The sequence below is a fragment of the Triticum urartu genome, unplaced genomic scaffold, assembly GCF_003073215.2.
Source record: "Triticum urartu cultivar G1812 unplaced genomic scaffold, Tu2.1 TuUngrouped_contig_4825, whole genome shotgun sequence".
Classification (NCBI taxonomy): Eukaryota; Viridiplantae; Streptophyta; class Magnoliopsida; order Poales; family Poaceae; genus Triticum; species Triticum urartu.
In genome coordinates, this window is record NW_024115446.1 from 5,624 (window position 1) to 18,765 (window position 13,142).

General features: G+C 43.4%; 1 protein-coding gene across 10 annotated transcripts; it reads right to left on the reverse strand.

The window, feature by feature from the left end:
• Positions 1-5,234: 5,234 nt before the first annotated feature.
• Positions 5,235-12,568, reverse strand: LOC125528374 (probable prolyl 4-hydroxylase 7). 10 transcript variants are annotated; one of them, XR_007292381.1, is made up of 10 exons: positions 12,038-12,568; positions 11,859-11,916; positions 11,668-11,772; positions 11,085-11,142; positions 10,826-11,001; positions 10,688-10,748; positions 9,841-9,926; positions 9,392-9,448; positions 8,567-8,781; positions 5,235-5,659 (listed from the first exon to the last, which is right to left on the reverse strand). XR_007292381.1 is itself a non-coding variant. In XM_048692856.1 (8 exons), exons 1-7 carry the CDS (start codon positions 12,256-12,258, stop codon positions 9,426-9,428), a joined length of 699 nt encoding a protein of 232 aa, XP_048548813.1. In that variant the 5' UTR covers positions 12,259-12,568; the 3' UTR covers positions 5,235-8,781; positions 9,392-9,425. The 10 variants fall into 10 exon arrangements, 4 of the variants coding, with proteins under 4 accessions (XP_048548813.1, XP_048548812.1, XP_048548811.1 ...); XR_007292380.1 differs by having other exon boundaries at positions 5,235-5,969; XR_007292379.1 differs by having other exon boundaries at positions 5,235-6,234.
• Positions 12,569-13,142: the final 574 nt, after the last annotated feature.

Sequence of the window (13,142 nt, forward strand, 5' to 3'; positions counted from 1 at the left end):
CTTAGTATGTCAAAATTTCTATCAGACTTCGCTTTCATGTTATTGGACGACGTACATGGTTCTGCTTATATACTCAGCTAGACAGAAAATCTTTTTCACATTGAAATCTTCACCTACATTAATTTAACATCTCATACTTTGCCAATTCCACATCTTAGCTATTGATGTAATCAGTTTGTGGACAAACAGACCAAGTAGGAATCTACTGTTTCTGTCATCATTACATGTACAGTAAATTAGAAGCATGAGCAGAACTACACAGCGTGCATTTCATAAATATGTAGCATGTAAGTACAGTAAATTAGAAGCTCCCTGCAAAAGTACAGTAAATTAGAAGCATGAGCAGAACTACACAACATGCATTTCATTGATACGTAGCATGGAAGTACAACTTGAATATTAATTTGAAACAATAGCAAGCTAAAAAAATTCAGACAGTATAATTAAGATAGCGATCATGAATGATTGTGCATGATAACCAAACCAATCAGAGACTGAACCCGTCCTATTCGTCAGTCTCCTCCCCCTTCCTCCTCTCTCCCCCAAATTCCTTTTTCCTGAGATTTGTGATCCTGTACTGGTGTGCGAGGGACATCACAGAGTCGGAGCGGCGCTTGTCCACCTTGCCGTGCCCGTGCGGGCGTGGGCACAAACATGACCCAGGTGCGACCTGTTGTCGCGCACGCAGACGCGCTCCAGGCCGCGTTCAGCGAGCTCCACGACCACACCTCCGAGGCGGTGGCCGGCGTCCGACGCGGCACGATGAGCAGCAGACGGAGAATCGAGGACTTGGGGCGTCCGGAGGATTTTGTTTGGGCTAGCCGCTAGGGGGTTCGGGGGCTTTTAGGCCCGCTTGGTTTTTTGGGATTCGCCTGTTTTAGGCAAGCGCCCGCGGGCTAAACGACGTACGACTGCGATCCCCGTCGATGCCGGCCAGCACGGCCTCCGCCGACCGCCGGCGAGGCAACGCCGGTTCACACGCCTCTCCCGACGCCCAGCATTGCCTCCACCGGCGACGGCGGCGAGGCAACGCCTCTGCGTGCACGTCTCTCACCACCCGAGCGCAAGCTGCGCCGCTCCGCAGGACACCTCCTCCCCCGCCGACCTAACGCCACGCCTGCCTCCTGTACAAACCCCGCTGGCCGCTGCCGAGAAAAGTAACCTAGGGTTTACAAGTGAGGTACCTCGGTGGCCCGCCTCCTCCCTCTGCAGCTGCTCCCAATGCTTCGTCGGCTGGCGCCGCCGCGGCCTTCGGGCATGGCGGCTCCGCTCTGCTTTTGTCGGTGGTGTTGAGAAACCAGACAGAGTGGTCACGGAGGGAGAGTGGGAGACAACGGAGTTGGGCGAAAAAGTAATTTTACCTGAGGCGGGATGTATCGGTGTTGGATCCATCCTTTGTCCATTTCATCAAGATCTGTGATGCCTTTGTCTGTATAAACTAGTAACTGCAGCCCCAACTCTATACATTGGTAATACAAGTGTGGGCCCCTTTGCATGCAGCAGCTTTTGTCAGGGGATAGGACTTCTGCATGCATGGTACATATGTTATCCTCCTCTCTCTCCCGCCGCAAGACGTCTATTTAATTTCTTTGAAAAAATTTGGATGATAAATATGCTTTGAATCTAAACTCTGTTTTTGGAAAAAAAATATTTGAATTCAGAGCGACAAGACCTTTGAAACAAGACCGATCTTGGATATATTTTGAACAATTTGAATTTTATAGCTTTCATATTTCAGTTCTAGTTGTATTTCACAAACATCAGTTTCGCACATTGAATAAACAACTTGACAAGCACATTGAAATATGTTTCATGTATTTCATAAATACCAATTTCATATATTTTAAATAATCATTTGAATGTATTTGAAATAACCCATTTAACATATTTCCCCACACCAAAAAAATTGATTTCACTCATTTAAAAAAATATCAGTTAAGAAAACAAATTGAGAAACCACGCGACACACGTAAGCAGCTTCAACCCCATCGCCCTTTTGCATGCAAAGGGAGCTAGAGTATGGGCGCATAGCCTGGCTGCCCACCATCCCTGGCGCAGCGGCAGGGTTGCAGCCTTGCGGGTTGGCCTGGGCACAGCAACACGGGCAGTGCGACTACGGTCTACGGTCTACGGCGAGCACGAACGCACAACACCCAAAAAACACGGACTGCCCAGGTAGCTTGACGTTCACGCGTCCGCGCCCAACGCACCAGCGCGCTTGCCTCCAAAACGGGAAAGAGAACATTTTGCTAATGGGCCGGGCTCCTACCTCGCTGAGAGCATCTCTTAGTGGGCTGTGCCGACCGTAACTGGAAAACATGGCCCAGCTCCAGTCTCGTTCAGCCCGGCCAGCCTGCCCTCGCACCGCACCAAACCCCCGTTCCGTTCCGTCTTTCCCGCTCGACGTCCAGATCATCATCATCATCGCCGCGAAAAAACCAACCAGGAGCCGCTTCCCAGATCCCACATTGCCACACGAGAACTTCGAGATACGCGTCGCGGAATGGGACCTTGCCGGCGGGGGTTTGCGGCCGCAGCTGGTGGCTGCCATCACGGGGTGGAGGCGGCGGTGGCGGCGGCGGCCACGAGGTTCCGATCGACCAACGGCGCCCAGGCGTCATGTGTTTCTCGAAATGACGCAGGTAGGTACTTTTGCCCGTTGTGACATTTGTGATGTCGTGGTACAAATGCCGTACGTTTGTTGTTTTGATCATGTATATGTTTTTGTCCACTGATCTATCACCGCGTTATTATCACTTCTGTAGTTGTATCTGTACATCCATGTTCTTGTCTTCCGGTTACGGCCTCTTGGTTTAACCATGATTAACACCCCGTTAAATTCATTTATTTAAACAGAAAAGGGCCCGACGGAGATTTGTTCTGGGCGCAACAAACTAACCTTCAGATTCCTTCAGAGGAGGAACTGGGAAGATTAGTCCATCAGAAAGTGTGAGTTTTCTCAAATTTACTTTCTGTCACTTGTGCGAACAAACTGCTTCCTGGTGACAGTTGATAAAGCCTCATCTCTAAAAGAAATGTGTATGGATGTATGCTGGTCAGTCATGACATTTATGCTATATGAGGATCACCGGGTTAATCGATAATAATCAGACGGTGTTTACTGAATTACTTTTTAAAAATTTAGTAAATTGCATTAGAGGCCTCGACTTGTCTTTGTTTTAAAATTCTCCGCAAAGCTGGAGGCCGACTTGTGGCCGCGGATTCACTATGGCTTGCGCCATCGAAAGGTCTTCATTAGGATTTCTCTCTTCAGACCCGGTGGTTGACTTCAGCAGAGAGATGCAAACTATGAACGGCGGCTTGACGCATATGAATAGTTGAGCAACAACACCAGTCCACATCGCATGAAGCTGCTAGGATCATGGTAAAATGATGGCGACAACACATAAGTGACATTGGTGGCGGTGCTATTCCAGCACCCGGTCTCAAGTTCCGGGTTGAAACCTAGGTCTGACACGCGTTGATTATACCTGGCAATGGCTATATTTTTATGCAGGTACCTTGTTGAAGGCATTGCTTGGACATGCTCGCACTGGTTTTTCAGGTGAGAACCTACATTCTGGCCTAGGTTAGTTGGACTTGGCGATTGCGGCGCTTTAGCATCGTCGCTCCTTTCCTGAAGGCACTGCTGTTGAAAGCATCACCGTCCGTGTGGTGTCATGAGATGGTTAGTGTGGATATGGTCACCATTGTAGTTTGTCGATCGCGGATCTAATCACTTTAGATTTTTCTTTTTTCTTGCCTACACATAGTTTTAGTCTTATGTAACTTTACTATTTATGGGGTGTTTTGTGTGTGCATATGTTATATCGCGTGTGTGCTTATTGTGTCTGTATCCTCTTGAAGTTTCATTTTCAACCAATATAATCTACTCTTTTTAAAAAAGAAAAGAAAAAGGTGGACTTTGGCACAGTTTGATTTTTCTTTTCTTTTTGAGGGAAGGCACAGTTCGGCTGTCTAGAGGCTCTCCAACGGCAGCGACCCACAGAACCTATGGGCCGAACGGCTGTGCATCTGTTCATTCGCCACTCGCTGCCAAGTGCTGTCAAGCAATCACACAACATACACACACACAGGATGCTAACGACCGAGCAGCTAAATTGGCCCGCCCAATTACGTACTACGTCCACAAACCTCGATTTGGATTTCTTTTTGGTATTTCTTTACTGTTTTGCCTATTTGGGTTATTTTATAAATTATTTATTTTATTTTTATTACTATTTTTTACGTTTTGGTTTTATTTCCAAAATATTCTCACAATTTTAAAAATACTTTTTGAATTAGAAAATGGTCAAAATTTCAACAATTCTTGTTCTTTAAAGTCCCCCTTTTAATAAAATATTCAGAGTTTTAAAAATATTCCATAAAAGTTTTTAAAAAGGTTCATTTTTAAAGAAATCTTCTCAATATAAAAAATGTTCGCATTTTTAAAATAAATAATTTTCTCATGTGTTTGTTTTTTGGAAAATCCGATTGAAAATCAAAAACCCGCTAGAAATCAGAAGAGGAAAAACTGCTCACTAAAGTGTCGTACGAAATGGAAAAGCTGAAGAAAAATAATGCAAAACAAGCAAAGGTTAATGGGTTGGCCTGGTCGCTTGCATGTGCAATTGAGCAGAAATTTGATGCAAAGAGTGGCAAATATGGGCTCCGGTTCATTCGTCCAACCTCTCGCTACTTAATACTATGACAAGCTTCATTTAATTATCTGGTTAAAATATTATATTAGTCCATGTTGCTGTTTATTTATGTTGCATGTTTCAATAATGACCAATGGCTAGTTGGATGGGTGTATAATCTTGGATCGAAAAATCACCCTCCGTTCCAAATTAGTTGTCGCTCAACCGCATGTATTTACATCATTTGATCTGTAAATTGATCATTTGATCTGTAAATTGGATCCGTCGGAGTATTTACATCATCCGGTCAAAATTAGTTGTCACTCAAACTTGTTGGAGATGTTGTAACCCAAGCCAATCACTTGCCATGTTCCAAAACCACATGAAGTAGAAACACTTGAATAGGCGGTGCGCCATAGTCTCAAGCTTGCTCTGCCAAACTTGGCAAAGTGTGTAGTTACGCCAACCTCTACTATATACTAGATAGGAAGTGCGGCTTACCGCACCCAGCAGCACCGCTGCCGGGTACAAGTCATATCCAGTCCAATAAACAACGTATCTATTGTTGCAAATGGATCAGTTAAATGCATCAAATTTACATCAAAAGTATGGCATTGCCTTTATAACATAATTGTGACCAATACATAACATAAGTTCAAGTAATGCCAATGGGCAGTGCAATCAATCATACCAAAAACAAAGCAGCATTTTTGGCAAAAGTAAACCAACACGATGAGTCATTATATAGTCCAAAAGTAAGCCAAGACAATGGATCACAACTAAACAGATACAATAGTTGGGTCATGACATAGCTCAAGTGAGCTTGCGAGGCGTTGCGAGATAAAGAACCTGGTTAGTTATGCTAAACTATAATACTTGATAGTTTGACTGGGTCATCTCGTTGCTTGACTCCTTACACGCCATGATCCTTGTGCTCTTGTGCTTGTTTGAAGAAAGCCACCGGTTGCAAAGACCTCATTTATGTTATAGCTCAATAGTCATGGGCAAAGTTAGCTCACCTGATAAAAATTTTCATTTGCACATTCAGTTCTATTATAAATCCATCTTCCATTGTATGAGAAAAACTCATCTTCAAGATAGTAATCAATACGCTGATGTTTGATTAGGACAAGCAAAAGCCTGCACTCTATTCTGATGGAGCCTCCAAAAGCAAAGCAACTAAAGCAAAGCAACTAAAACAAGTGATATAGTTTCAGTGCAGTATAACACACCAAAGCATTACATATGACCCAATAAAAATTGGAATTGAAGCTTGCTGCACACCTACTGCCCCCAGCTACATCCAACCTGGCAAGACGTGCTTCATATCTGATAGGTTAGGAGAACAAAATTATCCATACATTACATGCCAATGATGCAATTTTTTATACTAAACACATCAGGGTTTAGTACGTTTTACAAAAAAAAAGCTACAAAGATTGTTCACTATAACCAACACACTGCTTTAACAAAGCATATGAGTACACTATATAGTTAACTATTTTTTATAGATAGATTTGTCCATTGAACCTAGAACCCGCCACCAATCACTTGAATCCAGGTTTGTGGGTAGAGCTCTGTACCCATATAATTTCTGAGCAGCACAAAAGTCAGGTGAGAATTCGAATCAGAAGAAACTAATAAGCTATTGAATATAAGTAGAAGTCTAAATGTTGTTGTTAGGTTTTTTTCACCACAAAGACACAAAATATTCATATAATGGATAAAAACCAATTGGCCAAAGGCAAAACAAAAAGCATAGGCACATAGGAACCTAATCCAACATAATCCGTAGGGATCAACACATATTCTAAAGATTTTCAGAAAGGAACGTGACTGAGTATTGAGAAGATCAGAAGGTAGTAAATCAGCATAGTCAGAATAGCAGCAACCAAATAACAAGATGAAGATGAGAGGGCAGCAAGCAACCTGCAGTAAATAGAGGCGCAAGAATCTTCTACATGCAGAAATAGTCGAAATGAAACAGGTTTTGCTATCTCAGGCACAACATATACTATAGTTGCCCAACATAATCTAATAAGCAAGAATATCGGGAAAAAATTAAAACACTGGCTGAAAAGTCACAACCATAGTGAGATATAAATTGATTATGTGTTCTCTTTGCTTACGTATAAATGCAGTCTGGAATAACGAGCAGGAAAGCCTTAGGATGGGTACGCAGTAAGAATGTAGTAAATCTTTAGAATCTCATGGTAAAATGAAGCTATAATAACATATAGGCATGAACAGAGCTAGACAACGAAATGATTTTAGCAAGAAAATTACGCACGTTGTTAGAATAGTGAGAAACAAGTGACCAAGGGGCACGCTGAATATCTCAGAATGAATTAGAGCCACTAAACTATACATCTTACAGGGCTTCTGCAAATCTTTACCTAATAATAAAGCGGCTATCGCTTCTGGTCGTCCGTCATTAAAATTACCCTCTAAGTTGGTAAATATTACCCACCAATGCCACCCGTGAGTGAGAAAACGATTCAATTTTTCGGACCAAAAGTCGCCGCCTCCTTTGTTATTTTACAGAGCCGCGATGAGTAGAAGTCACGAAACGATAAGCAGCAGACTGGTTGGTGGATCTCTCCTCTAGCGACTAGAGCACGGTTCGATCCCCAGCCTCCACAATTTACATCTTTCTTTTCTCACGCATGTATGCGTTCATGGGCCAGCCCATGTGCGGGGCTTCACTGTCCTGTTTGTTTTATTTTATTTTTTTGTATTTTCTTTTCTCATTCTGTTTTCTTTCTTCTTTCAATTAATTTGGGATTTTAATATTCTAAAAGTTGCGATTTTTCAAAAAACAATTTTGAGAAATCATAAAATATATGTGAATTCAAAAAAAATTGAAAATCATAAAAAATTTGCAGATTCCAAAAATGTTGGTGATTTTGTAAAACTGTTCGCAAAATTATAAATAAATCACAATTTGGAAAAAATGGTCGGGAAATAAATCATGTTCATATTCGGGAATCTGAAAAAAATGTTCATGACAATTTAGAAAATGTTCACAAATTCCCGAAAAAAAATGTTCACAAAAATAAAAATAAACATTTGTTTTTCAAATTTGTTCCCAATTTTGAAAAAAAATCATCGATTCATAAAATATTCGTTGGTTCAAAAACTGTTAATGAATTCGAAACCGGTTTGTACATATTTTTTTGTAAAAACACTAATGTTCATGATTTTGAGAAAATCAAAAATTTCAAAAAAAATGTTTGTCGATTCAAAAAACTGTTCACTGATTCAAAAGTATTTTATGTCTAGGATTTGATTAGTTTTTCGGAAGTCTTTATATGTCTTGGCGTTGGGAGTAGTTTGTGGTCAATGAGATTTGTTTTTAAAGTTCTAAACGTTTCCTTGCGCAACATAATGACAAGTGTGGTATGCACTGGCAAACTCATAGCCTTGGGATTTACTGCATCGAATGCATTGTGATCACGTAGACATCGCGACCATCATCGGCTAGGATGAGAATGGCAACATGGTGAGCCACTCTGTTAAAATAGAGTACGCTCATATATTAGAATATTGAGTCATACTTAGTTGGTTAGCCATAATTTTTTGTCTCCCGTTGCAACGCACGGGCATATTTGCTAGTGTAGTACCTATAGTTATACGACAGCACATAAAGTATATTCTAAAGCAGGCTGGGATCATCCAAACATGTTTACTTTCCCAAGAATTAAAAACAGAGTTGCATCTGGATCTAGAATAGAAGAATATACCTCTAGGACAGCTCTGCTCAACAAAAAATTCCGAGGGTATTCTAAAGCAGGCTGGGAGCATCCAAACATGTTTACTTTCCCAAGAATTAAAAACAGAGTTACATCTGGATCTAGAATAGAAGAATATACCTCTAGGACATCTCTGCTCAACAAAAAATTCCGAGGGCGTGATGAATTACTTACCATGTTTAATTACTTATTGTTGAGATATACTCTCCGTCCTTTGCTTCAGGCCTTTTTGTCTTGTAAATAACATCTTTACTCTTTTTAATTTCCCTTTGACGGGAAAGGCAAGTGCCTCACCAGTCACCAGAACCAAGGAAGGGGCAGTCACCAGCGTCATGGTTGTAGTCAAACTGCTCTATCTTCCAGATCTTTTTTTCCTTAGCTATAATCTCCTGTAATATTCAAAGAACAGAGTCAGGTCTCTCTCTGATGAACATGCAACACCCATGATCATTCATCTGAGAAATACACAGGTCACCTACAGTACACATGCCATGGTAAGCTGCATAGCAGAAAGCTGTAATGCTGCACAAGGTCCAATCATAGCACAAATATATGAAGCAAGACAAGACACCGTCTCTAGCTAGCTACTTTAAAACAGAGCAAGTTTACATACAATCTGCAGGTCAGCTGCAAGTAAACCTCACCTACAAACCTAATAATGAATCATGGAGTTGTCATAGATAGAATGGAATGGAAAACAAATTAAAGCAATTTGTCATGGCCAGAAAAGACACAAATAATCTAGTGAGGAAGTGCAGATCAAGATAAACACAACATGTATGTGTGCTCCTACTGCTCCACTTGTCAAAACTTGAAACTATTAACACATACATATTATTGGCCATTGACAAGTAACTAAGCAAGCTGAGGTTTCCTCTTCCTGAGAAGGATGAAATCTGCTTCCAAAGTAACATGCAGAGTGATTTACTTGATAATTACACAAGTCAGTTTTCACACAAGCACTGGATAGGAAGGGGAAGGAAGGAGAGGAGGGCATACCTCGGCTGGGACCTCGTTTAAGACCTGCAGCTTGTCAGGAAGGGGTTGGAGATGCTGCTGTGAGATAGGGGGCAGAGTCAGACTTGAGTTCTCTGCCTTTGGATTCTTTAGAGGGGAGAAAGAATAAAAATGTCCATGAATCAATAAAGGACAGCTAATCCTCAGTTTATAACCCAGAAAACATTGGAGAGCTCTTTTATAACTCAATTGCAATAATGTCATATGGGCAAAAGCAAAGCAATTAACTTTTATTTACTTAGCACTAAAACCCATGTAGGAGAGGGGGTTCCAGCTTATATACTTGGCACTAAAACCCTGTATTTTAATTCGAGAAGCACAAACAAATGTGAAGGTAAACCCCTAGACGGTCAGCGCAAAATTGAGATCTTTTATCGAGCCGTGGACACGCAGAGCATGAGGGAGAGCGAGAGAGAGCAGTGGCTTAGCACCTATGCCTTTGCTTGCCGGGGAGGAAGACGAGACGAATCGTGGCCAGTCAGGGTGGTCTCCATGTTACTATTCAGCAAGCAGGTCACTTTTTTCACCTCAAAAACAAGAAACAAAATTCACTTCACCTCCTGAGAATTTGGTGACTGTAATACCTTGAACTACAAAACCGCGTCGCAAATAAACTACAAAACCATTCAAGGAGGTTTTGCCGCGTGCTGGATGTTCCTGTTTCGGAAAAGAGAGAAAGAGGAACACACATACAGATGTGTGTGGGCATTCAGTTTTGTGGCTGATGGCTGCTTCAGGTACCATTTATGTTTCAACACTTCACAGTTTTCAGTTTATCTTAATAGCTTCAGCAATGGAGGATCAACTTGATACATGGAATAGGGAGTATCTGACTTCCCAGAGTGGATTTGGTAGGTTAGACCAGTTGAAATTTTTTCTGGGATATCGGCTATGAAGACGTCAGTCAGAACTGAGAAATTTGTGTAAGACATTGCTGGAAATACTTGATACCATCAGGTTGTATCCAAATTCTACTGAAACAAAGTCAATTCCCTTTTTGCTTTATATCAAGATGCTCTGAGGTCAAACTGCATGACAAGAAGGGTAAACATCAAATGACATGCTACTAAGAACCTATTTGGTTTCATAATCTACATCTCAGTAACCATGCAAATTCAGTTAAGATTGGTGGGGGGTTCAAGCATCGCAGACCCCGCAACTTTTGCGGCAAGACCCAAGTTTTAGGATAAGAGTTACGTAAATAGTGGTGGACAGTATTGCACTTTGCAAGTAAAATGGAAAACCCTTCCATTTGACATGCAAGAGGACGAATGCTACCTGCCAGGCCATGTCTCGCGCACTCCGACCACGTTTCATCCTTATGTTGTAAATCTCTTCCCTGAAACAATGCATCGGATGGATATAACTTTTTCTGTCACAGGTAAGGCTAAGTAAATCTCAGAAGCAACGGCATACCTCAGCAACTGGGAACACAGTCTCTCCACCCTTCTTCACATCTGTCAGGTACATAAGAACAGTGGCAACTCGATGACCACCACGCTTCACGTTCTTTTTGTCACTAAAATAATTGAAGTGGGCATCATACTTCTGACCAACTTCATAATGCAGAACCTGCATCGACTCGGCATTTTCTGATACACAAACAGGCTAGTCAGATACAGAATGCCTTCTATCTCTGAAACGGCCAACAGAAAAATAAGGTTGCATGTATTACCTTCAGGGAGAAACGTCCAAGCAGCTACACACTTTTCAATTCCAGAGATAATTTCATCCTTGAATAGGTCAAAGGAAATGAAACAAATTAGTGATCGTGAAATATTTCTAGTTGTTTGTTGCATATGCTACGAGGAACAACAGAAACATGTTCTACAAGGGTCATTTCATCGACTGCGCTAGGCAAATATGAATGTGCAATTGCCAAAATGATTAACTCATCAAGATTGATTTTCACAAATGGCAAGAACCATTAGCTACTTTATTTGCTCACATATTTTCAACAGGAGGGCTTGTACCCATTCACAGGTTGTGTTGCCTTCCAGTATAGCTAATATTCACTGCCATTTCATCTCATGAAAGAAGGTGCAAATAACAACTATCCATAGATAGAGTTATTATCTCCTTCGGCTGTACCATAAGCCTGCCTGATCTAGCGAAAATTTCTACATGTGGCAACAAATCCGCAACCCAGGTAGACTTATAACAACACAATTTATCTGACACGAACTAATATGAACCCCAAGGCATGTAAACAATTGAAACTGAAGGAGAGAACAAGGGCGCTTCTTCCGATCACATACCTCGCGCTTGGACAAGAAGGTGCCGGAGCTTGTGCGCACCTGGCTCATGACACTCTTCCCGGACTCATTGTCGGCCACCATCGACTTCTCCAGCCTCCCCTTGGCCTGAACCCCACAACAGTGCAACAAAAGCACAAAAATCACTACTTTATAACACAAGGACCTCCTCATTGCCATGGGCAGCAACTCACCAGCTTGATGAGGTGGTCGCACTCGGCGTGCGAGAGGAAGCCGCTGTACAGGAACGCCCTGCGCGCACAAACAAACGAGCAAACAAACCTGGAACTGTCAAGAAGCAAATCGACAAACAGGTGGCGCGCGCGGCGCGGAGCACGCAGATGGAGGGAAGGAGGTAGGGGGCTGAGCTGACCTGGGGCGCCATGAGATCTGGGTGACCCGCGCCGGGTCGTAGAACCTGGCGCCCCCTCCGGCGGCGGCGTGGGGGAGGGCCGGGGCGAGGGCGAGGGCGAGCGCGAGGGCGGCGAGGAGGAGCAGGAGGAGCGGCGGCATGACGGGGGCGACGGTGGTGGGGTCATGGCTCCTCCATTGTCGAGGTGTTGGAGGAGAGGCCCGTGCTGCAGCTCCTGCCATGGCCGCGGGCTAGGGTTCCGTGCGTGCGGAGGGAGAGAGGGACGGCAGCTCGGTCGCCGTGGGAGCGGCTCGGTGGAGGTCGGACGGGGAGGGAGACGGGTCGAATCCGCTAGCTATGTGTTGGGGCGGAAGGAGGAGCGGCGGTGGGAGAGGGCAATGGCCGCGGTGGGTGCGCGTCTCGACGGCGGTGGGAGAGGGGAAGGGGCGCGGCGGCGTACTGGAGTTGCGGGAGAGGAGAAGGCTTGTCTCGCCGGATGAGGAGCGAGCGAGTGAGAGGGAGGCGGCTGCAGGAGCGAGCGAGGGAGTTGGCGGCTAGGTCTCCGTCAAAAGGAGCGGGCCCCTTTTATACCCCCACTACGCGAAATGACCGAAATGCCCTGGTGGGGGCATGGTATTTACATTCTGTTGCCATTGGAATTTTATCCGACGGCTCACCGCGATCTGGTAAATATCCGACGCCTCACGTGAGCTGAGCCCGAGATCCGACGGCCGGAATCGCATCAGGAAAATGATCGAACGGTCCAGAATCCAAACAAACGGGAGAGCTCCATTTTGCTTCAGACTCTAACAAGGGGATTAGCTGATGCTGTCCCACTCTATTTTGGATGGTGAGCCAAAATAATAACTTAATCTGTAGTGGAACCGAGCTAATCATCCCATAAAAATGCATCTTCTATGCGATTGTCACTTTTACACTCCCAAAATGCCCCAAGTCTTGGTGTCTGGAAATCCTTTGTATTGAACCCAACCTTAACCATTTCATGATTCTTGGTCCATAGTTGCTCCGTAAGCATGTAGACCCAAGAAAACTAATAAAAACTACAAACTGTGCAATGAAAAGAGTAAAAAAAACAAAAAAACATGCATAGTGGCCGCCAACAATG

Excerpts from the sequence above, each read along its gene's own strand:
- LOC125528374 (XM_048692854.1), bottom strand. The coding sequence starts at position 12,258 with ATGGCAGGAGCTGCAGCACGGGCCTCTCCTCCAACACCTCGACAATGG. Across the intron at positions 11,773-11,858 it reads GCGACCACCTCATCAAGCTG|GCCAAGGGGAGGCTGGAGAA; the intron begins GTGAGTTGCTGC and ends TGTGGGGTTCAG. Across the intron at positions 9,497-10,687 it reads CGCGAGACATGGCCTGGCAG|AATCCAAAGGCAGAGAACTC; the intron begins GTAGCATTCGTC and ends TCCCCTCTAAAG.